At 40.1% G+C, this 16,583-nt stretch overlaps 1 protein-coding gene across 3 annotated transcripts in view; it reads left to right on the top strand.

The window, feature by feature from the left end:
- Window positions 1-16,583, top strand: part of DTNB (dystrobrevin beta) — a 245,239-nt gene that overhangs the window by 191,700 nt on the left and 36,956 nt on the right. For all 3 annotated transcript variants that reach the window (XM_060117915.1, XM_060117913.1, XM_060117914.1), the window contains 2 exons: window positions 11,247-11,332; window positions 12,206-12,319. In XM_060117915.1, the coding sequence (XP_059973898.1) occupies window positions 11,247-11,332; window positions 12,206-12,319 (200 nt within the window). The remainder of the gene's footprint in view (window positions 1-11,246; window positions 11,333-12,205; window positions 12,320-16,583) is intronic.

Here is a 16,583-nt window from a genome sequence, read left to right as displayed (position 1 = left end):
GCCTGCATTACTTTAATATACAGGTGGAATGGGAATGGTAAACATGAAACTCAGGAGAGTAGATATCTCAGAGACAGGAGGTGGGGGAATTGGTTTAGGGAAGGGATTGCAGTGGCCTTTAATTTTATCTACAGTATCCTCTTTAAAAGTGAATCAATAAAAGAAAATCAAAGAACCAGAATTTGGTTCTTTAAAATGATTGATAAGATTAATAAACCTCTAGAAATCCTGATCAAGAAGAAAGGAAGGAGGATGTGGAGAAAAGGGAACCCTTGTACACTGTTGGTGGGAATGTAAATTGGTCCAGCCACTATAGGAAACAGTATGGAGGTTCCTTGAAAAACTAAAAATAGAACTACCATGCGGTCCAGCAATTCCACTCCTGGGTGTATATTGGAAAAAATGAAAACACTAATTTGAAAACGTACATGCACCCCAGTGTTCATAGCAGCACTATTTACAATAAGCAAGCCATGGAAGCAACCCGAGTACCCATCAACAGATGATAGGATTAGTGCGCACACACACACGCTGGAATATTACTCAGCCATACAAAAGAATGAAATATTGCCATTTGTGGGACTTCCCTGGTAGTGCGGTAATTAAGAATCCGCCTGCCAATGCAGGGGACACAGGTTCAATCCGTGGTCCAGGAAGATTCCACATGCCGTGGAGCAACTAAGCCCATGCATCACGACTACTGAGCCCATGTGCCACAACTACTGAAGCCCGTGCACCTAGAGCCTGTGCTCCGCAACAAGAGAAGCCTCTGCAGTGAGAAGCCTGCACACCACAATGAAGAGTAGCCCCTGCTCGCCAGAACTAGAGAAAGGAAAGCACACGCGCAGTAACAAAGACCCCATGCAGCCATAAATAAATAAGTAAATAAATAGATAAATAAGTAAAAATATATCGCCATTTGCAGCAACATGGATGGACCTAGAGAATATTATGCTTAGTGAAATAAGTCAGACAGAGAAAGACAAATTCTATACAATATCACTTATATGTGGAATCTAAAAAATAATACAAATCAACGTATATACAAAAACAGAAGCAGTCTCACAGACATAGAAAATAAACTTGTGGTTACCAAAGGGGAGAAGGAAGCAGGGAGGGACAAATTAGGGATATGGGATTAACAGATACAAACTACTATACATAAAATAGATAAGCAACAAAGATTTACTATATAGCACAAGGAATTATACCTATTATCTCATAATAACCTATAATGGAATATAATCTGCAAAAACCCTGAATCACTATACTGTATACCTGCAACTAACACAATATTATAAATCAACTATACTTCAGTTAAAAAAAAAAAAGGAAGGGCTTCCCTGGTGGCGCAGTGGTTGAGAGCCCACCTGCCGATGCAGGGGACACGGGTTCGTGCCCCGGTCCAGGAAGATCCCACATGCCGAGGAGCGGCGGGGCCCATGAGCCATGCCCGCTGAGCCTGCGCGTCCGGAGCCTGTGCTCCGCAACGGGAGAGGCCACAACAGTGAGAGGCCCGCGTAGTGCCAAAAAAAAAAAGAAAAAAATGCAGATTACCAATATCAGGAATGAAATAAGGGATATACTACAGATCCTATAAACATTATAAGGATGATAAAATATTATGAACAACTTTTTGCCAGTAAGTTTGACAACCTAGCTGACGTAGACAAATTTCTTAAAAGATATAATTTAACAAAACTGACATAAGAATAAATAGAAAATCTAAATAGTCCTAAATCTGTTAAAGAAATTGAATTAATAATTAACTTCAAAAATTCTAAGCTCAGGGACTTCCCTGGTGGCACAGTGGTTAAGAATCTACCTGCCAATGAAGGGGACACGGGTTTGCGCCCTGGTCTGGGAAGATCCCACATGCCGTGGAGCAACTAAGCCCACGTGCCACAGCTACTGAGCCTGTGCTATAAAGCCTGCAAGCCACAAATACTGAGCCCGCGTGCCACAGCTACTGAAGCCTGCACGCCTAGAGCCCGTGCTCTGCAACAAGAGAAGCCTCCGCAATGAGAAGCCTGCGCGCTGCAATGAAGAGTAGCCCCCGCTCGCCACAAGTAGAGAAAGCCCGTGTGCAGCAACAAAGACCCAACGCGGCCATAAATGAATAAATAAATAAATAAAAATTCTAAGCTCAGATGGCTTAATTGTTGAATACTATCATATGTTTAAGGAAGAAATAATCATAACAATCTGGCACAAACTTTCAGAAAATAGAGAAAGAAGTCAGTTTATCAGGCCACTATAACCTGATACCAAAATAATACAAGGGCATTACAAGAGAAGAAAGTTGATGGCCAAGTTCTATCATGAACACAGATGCAAAAATCCTTAACAAAATATTAGCAAATTGAATTCAGCAATATATAAAAGGATAATACTCCATGATCAAGTGAGATTTATCCTAGGAATGCAAATTCATTTAACACATGAAATTCACCATGTAATTCACCATATTAGCAATTTAAAGAAGAAAATTATAATATTTCAATAGATGCAGAAAAAGGTTGTCAAAATACAATACCCCTTTTTGATAAAACTTCTCAATACCATAGGAGTAGAAGAAACTCCTTTAACCTGGTAAAGAACACCTACAAAAACCCTATAGCTTATATGACAAAGGTTAAATTTTGGAATATTTCCCCCTAATATTGCAAACAAGTCATAGATGTCTACTTCCACCACCTCTATTCAAAATTGTCCTGGGGGTCCCAGTCAGTGCAGCATGACAAGAAAAAAGGGACATAAATATTGTAAAGGAAGATGTGAAACTGTCATTATTTGCAGATGACCTGATTCTATATAGGAAGTCCTAAGGAAAGTCCTACAAGAACACTACTAGAACAGATACATGACTTTATAGCAGTGTTGCAGCATACAAAGTCAGTATATAAAAATTGATTGTATTTCTATCTACTAGCAGTGAACAATTAAGAATTAAATTTAGGAAAAATAACATTTACTGTAACATTAAAAACCATCAAATACTTAAGGATAAATTTAATGAAAGATGTTCAAGACTGAAAAACTAAAATATTGCTAAGAGAAATTAAAGAAAACCTAATAAATGGAGAGGTATAGCCCTATTCAAAAGATTCAGTATTAGTCAAATGGTACATTTTCCTAAATTGGTCTATAAATTCAGTACCAATCAAAATGCCAACTGATCTTCAAATATATTTAGAAAACCAAAACAGTTTTGGAAAAGAGCAAAGTTAGAGGATTCAACCCTACTTGACATCAAGACTTACTCTAGGGACTTCCCTGGTGGTCCAGTAGTTAAGACTCCATGTTCCCAATGCAGGGGGCTTGGGTTTGATCCCTGGTCAGGGAACTAGATCCCACATACTGTAACTAAGAGCCCGCTAGAAGAGCCCACATGCCAAAACTAAAGATCCCACACGCCACAACTAAAGATCCCACGTGCCACAACTAAGACCCGGCACAGCCAAATAAATAAATATTTTTTTTAAAAAAAGACTTACTCTAGGGCCTCCCTGGTGGCGCAAGTGGTTGAGAGTCCGCCTGCCGATGCAGGGGATACGGGTTCGTGCCCCGGTCTGGGAGGATCCCATATGCCGCGGAGCGGCTGGGCCCGTGAGCCATGGCCGCTGAGCCTGCGCGTCCGGAGCCTGTGCTCCGCAACGGGGGAGGCCACAACAGTGAGAGGCCCGCATATCGCAAAAAAAACAAAAAAAAAAAAACAAACAAAAAAAAAAAGACTTACTCTAAAGCCACAGTAATCAGGAAAGTATGGTATTGGCAAAAGGATAAGCAAATCATCCATAAAATATATGCACACATATAAGGTCAAGTGACTTTCAACAAGGCACAAAAGCAATTCAATTGGGAAAGGAAAATCTTTTTTAACAAATGCTGCTGGAACAACCGTTTATCTGTATGAAAAGAAAGAACAACTGTTTGTATGAAAAGAAAGAAGCTCTACCCCTACCTCACACCATACATAGAAACCAATTTGAAATATATCATAAACTTTAAATGTAAAAGCTAAAACCATAAAGCTATTAAAAGAAAACAGAAAAATATCTTTATGACCTTGGGGCAGGCAAAGAATTCTAAGAGAGGTTATAAGAATCACAAACCATTAGGTCCAGTATTGTTCTGGAGTGAAATTAGGACAGGCAGGCCAAGATCTCGCAGGACAATATTCTACAGTGTTAGTTTTAGAAATGTGTACTAATTTTTGTTTACTTCTTCACAGGGAAATAGACTTATGAAAGCTGTCAATAGAGAGTTTTGCTTTGTTTCTCTCAAAACGTAATTTATTCCTTTGGGTTTGTTTAGTCTTCAAAATCTTTTCCTTGAGAATCTAATACTAAGTCATACATCTGACTCTTAACATTCCAACTCTAAAGGTTAGTGAAATGGAACAGAATGGGGGGAAAAATGTCTGGGAAAAAGACTAGTTTTATTTAATTAGTTAAACCCTACACATGCCCTCAGTCAGTCACAAATGTTTGTTATTTTAGAAATTAAAATTTATAAATAACATTAATTAAATTTTTTGAAATGGAATAGCATTGTGGTGGATTTCTAAATTTTTAAATTTTAAATTTTAAAAAGTACTATGTGGGCCTCCCTGGTGGCGCAGTGGTTGAGAGTCCGCCTGCCGATGCAGGGGACACGGGTTCGTGCCCCGATCCCGGAGGATCCCACATGCCGCGGAGCGGCTGGGCCCACGAGCCATGGCCGCGGGGCCTGTGTGTCCGGAGCCTGTGCTCCGCAACGGGAGAGGCCACAGCAGTGAGAGGCCCGCGTACAGCAAAAAAAAAAAAAAAAAAAAAAAAAAAAAAAAAAAAAAAGTACTATGTAATACCATTATATAGTCTTGTTGACTTTACATAGTACTTTTTAAAATTTGTAAATAAAAGCTCCAAAGCCGTTTGACCCTGAAAAGGAGATCCTAGTACTCCTTTACTGCAAACAAGATAAATCTGTTTACACCTGATAGTTTCTGATGCCAGTTCTCTAATTCATGTGAAAATAATTGTTAGAATGGTCTTGAGACTAAATACTGATATGGCCCCTTTCATCTTCAGTTTATTTTCCTAAGTGTAGTTATCTTATAAATATTGGGTCTCTCAGGAAGGATTCTTCTTAACTAGATTTCTATTAAACAGAAGACTTCTAATCTGCTAATCTCTCACTGATACAAGTGCTTTGCATAAAGTGGGTGTAGTGCTCAAAAGAATTTATTTATAGCCTGCCAGATAGGCTTTGTATTGATTTTTTTTTTCAAAAACCTTCTACAAGAAAGACCATTAAATCATTTTAGCAGCCAGCATTACACCCTGTGAAATGCTCCAGCATCAGACCCTCACGTCTCCCCAGGTGGCAGACACGGCCACTGAAACCTCTTCAGGCAGACCCTCAGATAGAGAAATTGTAGGTTGCTTAGATGAGCCAGGAGAGCTAATTTGTTTTCCTGAAGTGCCTAAATTCCATTTTAAAACAACAACAACAAAAATACAGTGTGTGGCAAATCATGGTAATAACAGCAAATCTTAAATTTCATCAAAACATCACTAGCATTAGATGTAGTCAGGTAGTTTTTGTTTATGAAAAAAATTTTTTTTCTTTATGAAAAAATTAAAAACTCATTATGGAAAACTTGGAAGAAAGGTGAAAGGAAAGGGAAACCATTGTCCATTGTCATGCTACCTACATTTACACGTTTTTGAGATTTTTTTTTTCACATAGCCCAGTCCCGAACTTCACAGCCTCATCATCGTGTCAGCTGCTCCACCCATGCACCATTCCAGAAATGTCCTTACGGCTTCTTAGAATTAAAGATCAAGAGTATTTTCATGTGGTGTTTTGCACACATTTAATGACTTAAAACCCCTATAAAATAGTCATTGTCAAACCTGGCTACATATTCTAATCTTTTGTGCAACACTTAAAATATATGTAGATTCTTGGCCTTGCCTTAAACCTACTGAATCAGAATCTCTGGGTTTAGTAGGGTCCATTGATTTTAGGTTAAAAAAAAAAACTTTCAGTCTTTTGATTTACAGCTAGCTTGGGAACCACTCTCCTAGAAAACATTACTGGGTTTTTGAGAGAGAGAGAGAGGTATTAATAATCCATAGCCCTCCAGTTAGTCTAAGCGAGGTTGGGATGATGGGAAGGCTGCCCTTGGGATGCAGTGAAAGTCTGGTTGATATCAGGCATATCTCTCTGGAACTCATCCTGCCAAGTTCATCCAGATGGGAAACTTCCAGTCTCTCTTTAGGAGGCTCCAGAAATGCATACCAGCAGATTACAGTTTGCTGACTGTGTTGGCTTTCCTTGGTTTTATATTTGCCCAGTTTTGCTCAGTGGGGTCTTGTTCCTTATCCTGTATTTTTCAGATGTGTCTCTATCTCATTAAAGATGATGGAGCTCTGTGAGATTACCTAAACCTAAGAGAATACTAGTGTAACAGAGGAAGGGATCCTCTTCACATCTCTTTCCATAAATATTCCCATTTTACAGACAAGAAAATAAAGGTATATAGTAAAATAAAGTAACTCAAGGTTTACATGCGACTAAGTAGCAAACCCTTGGATTCTTAAGTGGTCCACCTACTTCCATTCTTATCCCACTGCAGTAAATCCTCCACTTAGTAGCCAAAGCAGTGTTTGTTTTTAATAAGCTTCATTGTAGAACAATTTTAGATTAAAGAAAAATTATGAAGCTAGTACAGAGAGTTTCCATATAACCCATGTTCCGTTTCCTCTATTATTAACATTTTACCTTAGTATAGCATGTTTGTTGCAATTAATGAGCCAATATCAATACATTATTATTAACTAAAGTCCATGCTTTATTCAGATTTTGTTAGTTTTTACCTGATGTCTTTTCTCTGTTCTGGGGTTCCATCCGAGATACCACATTACATTTAATTGTCATATCTCCTTAGGCTCCTCTGGTCTGTGACAGCTTCTCTGACTTTCCTTGTTTTTTTTGTTGGTTTTTTATTTATTGAAACATAGTTGATTTACAATATTGTGTTAGTTTCAGGTGTACAGCAAAGTGATTCAACTATATATATAGTTATATCCTATATGATAATATATATGATAATCCTATACGATATATAGGATTATTTTCCATTATAGCTTATTACTGACTTTCCTTGTTTTTGATGACCTTGACAGTTTTGAGGAATGTCCCTTAATGGGGATTTGTCTGTTTTTCTCATGATTAGACTGGGATTATGGGTTTTGGGGAGGAAGAGATAAGTGCTATTTTCCTCACATCGCATCATACATATATAGTATCAACGTAACTTATCACTGTTGATGTTGACCTTGATCACTTGGCTGAGGAAGCTTTTGTCAGGCTTCTCCGACATAAAGTTACTCTTTCGTCCCCTTTCCACACTGTCCTCTTTGGAAGGAAGTCACTATGGACAGGCCATGCTTAAGGAACAGGGAGTTAGGCTCCACCTCCTTGAGGGCAGAGTATGTACATATGTTATTTGGAATTGATTCCATGTTTCCCTGTTCAGAATCCTACAGTGGCTTCACCCCACATTTGGAATGGAATGGAAACTCCACTGCATGATGAAAAGGTCCTTCATGATCTGGGCCCTCCCAGTTTATCACCTGTCCCTGCCTCATAGCTCACGCCACTCCATCAGTACTGACCAGAACATACCAACCTGGAGCACTTGTAGGCCTTTGCCCTTCTTTCTGCCCAGCAAGCCCGACCCTCCCAACCCCCAGACCTTCACCTGGTTTGCTTCCTAAGTTCATTGAGTCTTTCATAACTATATCATTTAAAAAATATTCTGTCTCAGTTTATTCTGTGTCATTACCCTATATTCCTTCATCAAATTTATCACTACTGATGCCATATATATATATATATATATATATATATATATATATATAACCTACATATATTTATTTATTTACTTATTATTCTCTCCCAATGTAATGTAAGCTACCTGAGGGTAGAGGCTGTATTTTATTCACTAATGCATCCCTAGTTTCTGGAATAGTATCGACCACATACTAAGTGCTCAGAAAATATTTGTTGGATAAATGAATGAATGAACTATTTAATTTTTGGAAGAAATCATCTTTAGGGATCTTCTGGCTAAAGTAATCTATGTCTTTATAAACTAACTGTTCCTTCTTTTTCCCTTCAGTGTCCTGGGGGCATTTTAGGAAGGGATACCTGGCTTTTTTTTTTTTTTAAAGGAGTACTGTGGTGTCTAAGATAGTCAATAAATAAAATCCTACATTTCTCTGTTATTTAGTGTACATTCAACTGTGTTTGACATTTGTCTGGGTGAAATAAGCCATCATTCAGCTGTCCACTGGGGGCTCCCCGCTGTTACGTCCAGATGGAGGAGCTAGGGTGCAGGCTGCTCCAGGTGGGACTGCTGACTAAGGGTTTGAATCTTTTTCCACCCCTACTTCTTTATATTTGAGTAACAATGCTTCTTGGTGCCAGAGAATCTTTCCTGGTTAGGAATCACTTGATAATAATTCTTGATTCCTATGTTAACTTCCTCTTTGAAAGATGCTTCCGCATTGCAGTCAGACACTCAAAACTAAAAGGATTCTTTAGAAATTTCCAGTGAAATACTGCAGGGTTTTTGTTTTTTTGTCATTATATGAAACAAATTCCTTTCAGAGCTCATTTCCTCATCCATAATTTTCCCTGGTCCCACTCATAAGGAGCCATTAGTTTTAACTCTAGTCTTCAGGAATTGTAAACCTATTATTCATAGCAGTTTTACTCTGAGGCAAACCATTTTTCTGAGGTTCAACTCAAGCTCTTACAAGACTGAATAGAATATATAGAGAACTTGCTCAGTTGACTGCTGGTCCACTCTTCTCTGGAGGAAGAAAGATCAGTTTTTTTCCTTTTAAAGAAGGAAATTACTTGATAATTTGATAAAAGGCTCCCACCCAGATTTGCTATGCTATTTTGCCCCTGTTTATTTAGGAAATTTCACATGAAAAGAATTACTTATTGCATCTTTAAACTCTAGACAGGAAACAAGGTTTCTGCTTCATCGTAGATCATGTTTTGGGAAGAATCAAGAATACTTGGAGTGAAGTGTAACTATACCAGAGCCTTCATTAAGAGCTTCCACTCTGGTTAATCAATAAAAGGGAAATGTCACCTAGTCATCCATTTTCCTATTTTGTGTTGATTGGCTTCCGTATTCCAAGGAGGTACGAGGGTCAGACCCAGTAGTGAATATGCAAATCAAAACCATAGGGCTTCCCTGGTGGCGCAGTGGTTGAGAGTCCGCCTGTCGATGCAGGGGACGTGGGTTCGTGCCCAGGTCCGGGAGGATCCCACATACTGAGGAGCGGCTGGGCCCGTGAGCCGTGGCCGCTGGGCCTGCGCGTCCGAAGCCTGTGCTCCACAACGGGAGAGGCCACGGCAGTGAGAGGCCCGCGTACCGCAAAAAAAAACAAAAACAAAAACAAAACCATAATGACTCCTCCAAAGAAGATATATAGATGGCCAATAAGCACATGAAAGTATGCTCAACATATTAGTCATTAGGGGAATACAAATCAAAATCACACTCACTAGGATTACTGTGATCAAAAAAATGGACTATAGGGAGCTTCCCTGGTGGCGCAGTGGTTGAGAGTCCGCCTGCCGATGCAGGGGACATGGGTTCGTGCCCCGGTCTGGGAGGATCCCACATGCCGTGGAGCGGCTGGACCCGTGAGCCATGGCCGCTGAGCCTGCGCGTCCGGAGCCTGTGCTCCGCAACGGGAGAGGCCACAACAGTGAGAGGCCCGCGTACCGCAAAAAAAAAAAAAAAAAAGGACTATAACAACTGTTGGCAAGAAAGTGGATAAAATGGACCCCTCATATATTGCTAGTGAGAATGTAAACTGCTACAGCCATGTAGGAAAACCGTTTAGCAGTTGCCCAAAAGGCAGTTACTATATGACCCAGCAGTTCCACTCTTAGATATATACCCAAGAAAAATGAAAGCATGTCTCTACACAGAAACTTGTCCACAAATGCACATAGCAGCATTATGCAAAATAGCCCGCCAAAATGGGAACCCAGATGTCCCTCAGCTGTTGAATGGATGAACAAAATATGATATATCCATATGGTGGAATATTATTCATCCATAAAAAGAAATGAAGTACTGATACATGCTACAACGTGGATGAACCTTGGAATCATTTGCCAAGTCAAAGAAGCCATACATAAAAGATCACATAATGCATGATTCCATTGGTATGAACTGTCCAGAATAGGCAAATCCATAGATAAAGAAATTAGATTAGAAGTTGTCACAAGATGGTGGAAGGGAAATGGGGAGTGACTGTGGGTTTCTTTTCGGGGTGATAAAAATGTCCTGGAAGTAGATAGTGATGATGGGCTCACAACCTCATAAATATAGTTTAAAACCACTGAATTGTATACTTTAAAAGGGTAGGTTTTAAGGCATGTAAATTATATCTCAATTTTTTAAAAAAAAACACAATTAGGTACTTCACGCCCACTAGGATGGTTAAAACCAAAAAGACAATGACAAGTATTGGTGAGAATGTGGAGAAATTGGAACCCTCATTCACTGTTGGTAGGACTGTAAAATGGTTCAGCCACTTTGGAAAACAGTTTGACACTTTCTCAAAATGTTAAATACAGAGTTATCATATAACTCTGGAATTCCACTCATAGGGATTTACCCAAGACAGATGAAAACATATATCAACACAAAGATTTGTAAATGAGAGTTCAGAGCGGCTTCATTTGTGATAACCAAAAGCTGGTAACAATGGAATACTATTCAGCAATAAAAAGGAAGGAACTCCTGATGCATGGAGCAACATGGATGGACCTCAGAAATACCATGCTAAGTGGAAGCCAGAAACCAAAGTCTGCATGTTGTATGATTCCATTTATATCAAGTTTCTAGAAAAGGCAAAACTGTAGACAGAAAGATCACTGGTTGCCTGTGGTTGGGGATGGGAGTGGAAGTTGACTACAGACTGGCATGAGGGAACTTTCTGTGGTGGTGAAAGATGTTCTAAAACTGGACTGTGGTGATTGGTTTGCATAACTGTTTAAATATACGAAGACTCATTGAATTGTACACTTAAAACGGGTGGATTTTATGGTATGTAAATTATACCTCAAAAATCTGTTTTAAAAAAAGTCAACAGTCCATCTGGGCCTCTGGATATATTTGAATAAAGAAAAAAAACCTTTCTTCTTCCTCACTCTAGACCCGTCCTCCCACCGACTTGAGCTTTAACTTTGATGCCAACAAACAACAAAGACAGCTTATTGCAGAACTGGAAAACAAAAACAGGTAAGAATGCAGAGGTCAAGCCAGTTTCTGAGGCCCAAGATTATCACGTGAGTATCTGATTCTCATTTTCCTTGCAGTCTAGGTGGGTTTTGACCACAAAGGAAGATCCCACCTCAGTGAAGATAGGCCAGCCCAAGTCCAGTACATGCCCTGGACACTAATTTGTATATCTCTGCCTGCTGTTCATTCTGGTAGTCCAAAACCCCGCTCAGGTGCTCTCAGGTAGATTCTTTTTCTCACCCACCAGTGTGTTCCCCTCCCATTCCTTTCTCCAGTCTACTCCCAGGAGCCTTTGCTCTGTTTTGTCATCTTGTCCTGGCCCACGATGCAGCACGCAACTGTCTGGTCTCTCACTGAAAAGCCATTTACAGGCTTGGCGACCAGACAACACACCATCGTGCACTGAAAAAGCAGAAACCAGGACAAGGAGATTGGTCATAATGTAACAGGCACAGTGGAGGAAGTGGCAACCATCAGATCTCGGGGTGCGAGTGGGGTTCAGGAGAAGAAGGGAGACAGAGGAAGACTTGAGGGGAGTTAGCACAAGACTTGCATTAGAAGGTTGCAAGTTCCCCCCAGACAGGAACAGACTCTTCTATTGATAGTTGTCATTTCTCTTCTGTGGAAATTTTTCAAGTTCTTGAGAAGAGGGTTTGTAGGACTTTTTCTACCACAAAGGATTGTTTCATTGAGGAAATACCGAGTGCAGCAATTTTAAGACGGTGTCCATTTCACATCTTGGTCATTCAGAAACAATCAGAACAAGATTGGTAGAGGCAGCACGACTAGAATAAAAATTTCTAACGGAAAAAAAAGAGAGGGAGCGAGCTGTGAAGCCGCACGTGGCCATCTCTTTTTCATCCATCTCTCTAGAGAGATCCTGCAGGAGATTCAGCGTCTCCGTCTGGAGCATGAGCAGGCTTCCCAGCCCACCCCGGAGAAGGCCCAGCAGAACCCCACACTGCTGGCAGAGCTGCGGCTGCTGAGGTAAGTGGGGAAGCTGCACCACTGTCCCCAAGTTATAATCTGCTACAGTAGGAATTCATATCTCAGGAAACCAAACTAGTGGGTTAGAATCTGTTTATCGGTATAACTAGTCATGTTAGAACAAACAGCTAAAGCATTCCACTCATTCTGTTACTGCTTCAGATGTTTGAGCCCCTTTATTAATCACTGTGAAATCTCCTGCCTTCATTTCAGAACTAGGTAAACATCAGTTGCAGTGTTTATACTTTTGTGATTGCTTTAGGAAGACCATTGTGCTGCACTCAATCTTCTTATCTTGCAAATTAGTCTGACTTTAGAGACTCCTGGCAGGAGTAACGCTCTCCCTGTCCTTTGAGTATGTTCTCCTGCACTTCATAGGCAGAGCAGGGAACTCCTCTGAGATGTGAAACCAAGTGGGAATCCCTTGCACCGTGGCTGTGGTACCTTCTACCTCAACATAAGTATAAACTGTCTCAAGGATCAAGAGACTAAGGACGTAGGATCAGGCTGGGGGTAGAGAGCAACTTCAGCTCCCACTTGGTGCTGTTTTGGAGGAAATGAGGGCATCTTCCAGAGGGTATAACGTGAGCGTGATCTGAGCAAAGTTATTAGGGTCTTATTTCCTATCGGTCTTAGAAAGATGTGTGTATACTCTTTGTAAGTGAAGACATTATGGAAACTAAGTGAGTGACTTGATTCTCACCAGACCTCTAGATTTCCAAATAGTGGGTTTTTTCTGTTTAGGTTGTAACATTTGACATTCTGCAGTTGATTTTTAATGTGCTGTCACCTGGGATTCTGCATAGCCAAATGTCCTTTCTTAGTTCTTCCTTTGGCTTAGGTCAACTCATCAAGAATTTAAACCACGCAGATGAAAATCATTAGAGATACAGAGATTCCCATTCTCCTAAAAATTCATTTTAGTTTCTGAATTTATTAGAAACTGGGCTGAGATTTTGGTTGCTCTGGGTCCACTGTCACACATTTGAGATATCAGCATGGTTGGTGTCACACTAGGGAGGATGGGAAAGCAAAAGCTGCTGACTCAGGTAGAGCATAACTCTAAACTCTCAGTGTAAGATACAGCTGTTTGCTTTCCCCACCTCAGCTCAGGCACAAGTGACTATTTCGTATCTAGAAAAGCAAAAAACTGTCACACTTTAGTTTAACCATCGCTGGAACTAGGATTGCTGAAAGGGCTTCTTTATGCTAGAGGGATCTGAAAAAACTGTAGATTTAGTAGGCAAAGGGCTGAATCCAGCGCTGTGACATAAGGCAGTAAGAAACAGGAATTTAATCTAAATCCAAGGAAGGTCTAAATCCTGAGAAATCAGAAAGTATTTAATCTCAAAAGCAGCTTGTAGGGCTTCCCTGGTGGCGCAGTGGTTGAGAGTCCGCCTGCCGATGCAGGGGACACGGGTTCGTGCCCCGGTCCGGGAAGATCCCACATGCCGCAGAGCGGCTGGGCCCGTGAGCCATGGCCGCTGAGCCTGCGCGTCCGGAGCCTGTGCTCCGCAACGGGAGAGGCCACGACAGTGAGAGGCCCGCATACCGCAAAAAAAAAAAAAAAAAAAAAAGCAGCTTGTATACCACTGAAAAAAGAGTGACTATCTAATAAGTTTGCTGAATTAATTGGTCATGCATAAGGACAAACATATTGGCTCTCTTCATCACACTATATACAAAAACACCACCCAATGGATTAAACACGGAGACAAAAATGTTAAAACTTCTAGAAGAAAACGTAGGAGAGTTTCTTTAGGGTTTTGGAATAGAAAATAATTTCTCAGAATTACTAGCCATGAAAGAAGTTGGTATATTCATCTATATTAATATACGAACTTTTGTTTATCACAAGACACATAAAGGGCAAAATTCATTTGTAGGTTCTGACATCCTTCTGGTTTTGATGAATATACATGAATCCAGGAACTGCCAATACCCAGCTAGTATAATAAAACAAGATAGAGAATTTCATCCCTAGGGTTACTGGTTATGAATCCTGACCACCAAGATTGTCTTTTCCCCTTCATTATTTTTAACGATATATTTGTCATTATGATAATATATGACAAATGTGTGAGATATGAAGCATAATGATAAAATGAACACCCAGGAACTCACATCCTACTTGAGAATTCATATATTGCTAAAGCCATGTCATCTGTAAAAGTGCCCCCCTTATTCCACTTCCTTGCTTCTGCCTTCCCCACAGAGCTAACCTCTATCCAGAATTTGGTTTATCATTCCCTTGCTTTTTTTTTTTTTTTAATATTTATTTATTTGGTTGCACCGGGACTTTGTTGCGGCACGCATGTGGGATCTAGTTCCCCGGCCAGGGATGGAACCCAGGCCCCCTGCATTGGGAGCATAGAGTCTTAACCAGTGTGCCACCAGGGAAGTCCCAATTCCCTTGCTTTTTAAAACAGTATTGTGAAGTATGTGTGTATGCCCACGTGATAAAGTGTCTAATTTTGCTTTTTGTTTTTTGAGCTTTATAGAAATGGTATTCCATGTAGTCTTCTGGGACATTTTTCCCCCTTAATATTACTCTTTAGGAGCCTTCCATGTTGTTGCATGTAGCTGTAGTTCATTCATTTTTGCCACATATTATAATTATTTGATCATGCACAGCACAAAGAAAGAGTACTGCATCCAGGCTTGGGGGTTCAGGGAAGAAAGGCTCTCTAGAAGGTTGAATGAGTCAACTCCTCCTTATTGAGTTTATACCTGCACTGGAAATTTAGGGAGTATGAAGACAAGAAGACAATGATTCTATCTTAAAAATTTATAATCTAGTTTTGGAAACAAAACTTAAAATAATCTGCTAGTCAGTTAAATAATATTGTACAATGTTAATAAATAGTATGGATATTAGAAGAAATGTGAGTAGGGAAAGGCGCGCGCGCACACACACACACACACACACACACACACACACACACACACACACACACACACACAGGCAAGAAGCAATTTGACCCTTGAAAGTGCTGGAATTTGGGCTGGACCATGAAAGGTAGGTGTGGTTTGAATGGCGTGTAGGACAAAACATTTAAGATTAGAAGCTGAGTTGGGGTTCAGCAAGATCCCCCAATAACTATGACACATTTCAGACAGGGGAAGGAGTCTTGGAGCTAAGAATTTGTTTTCAGTCATCCAGTGAATTAATCTTTAGAGTGCCAATGATGGGAGATAAAATTAGTTGGATAATTGAGACCAGATTCTGAGAGCCTTAAGTGATAGGTCATTGGAAATCCTTGGAGGGCTTCAAATAATGATTTCATTAAGTTCACTAGATGTTAATTGAGTCCACACTGGATGCGTGATATTCTCTTAATCATTAAATATATGCAAAGATGAGTAAGGTCATCCCCTGACCTCAAGGATTTTGCATCATGGTAGGAGTGACAGCAGTACAAGGTAAAATAAATTAAGTGCCACAGAGAAGCACCAATTGCTATGTGATTAAATAAGCAGGATCCTATACCTACTGAAGTAATCAGGAATAGCTTCCTGGAAAGAGTGACATTTGGGATGGACACTAAGGAGTGAATAACATTTGGAAGAGAGTAAGGGAATACTCACTTGTAAAATGATGCAGTCTGCTTAGGGAAAAGTGAACCATGGCTGGAGGTCCAGACATGGAAGGGGAAGGGAAGTAAGGAACTAAGGTTAGGAATGTAGATAGGGTCTGGAGCAGCACTCTCTGATAGAAATATAATGTAAGCCGTATATGTACCAAAATTTTTCTAACAACCATGTTGAAAAGCAAAGGAAATAGGTGTCACTAAAATTAACACTATCTTTTATTTAACCTGTGGGAATAGAAAGATAGACATGTGATTTCCAAGAATCATCTGAATTGGGTGACTGATTGAATATAGGGAATGAACAGGAAAGTATCAAAGAGGACTGAGTTTTTCAGCCATGACAGATAGAAGAAAAAGTAGGAGAGAGAGGGAAATTGAGAAGAGAACCATTTAGGGAAGAAAGTCTCAAGTTTGGTTTCGGACAGATTGAGCTAGACTTGATGACGTGAAATCTGTCCTCAGGGAAACAGAAATTTGTCCTCAGATTTCTCTTAGACACAGAGTCGCCCTGATGTCTGTCATACTTTTTGAACTTGATGTGTGGTTCTGGAAGCACTGACTCCTGAACCCTGTCTTCCCTGAGCAGTTTTCATACATGTTTTTCCACTGGTAATTTAAATTTGGACTAGTTTTATGTATAAGTGAGGCATTTGGCTTCCTAAAGAATTTTT

Source organism: Mesoplodon densirostris, chromosome 14 (assembly GCF_025265405.1).
Source record: "Mesoplodon densirostris isolate mMesDen1 chromosome 14, mMesDen1 primary haplotype, whole genome shotgun sequence".
Lineage (NCBI taxonomy): Eukaryota > Metazoa > Chordata > Mammalia > Artiodactyla > Ziphiidae > Mesoplodon > Mesoplodon densirostris.
This window is presented reverse-complemented; position numbering and strand designations above follow the sequence as displayed.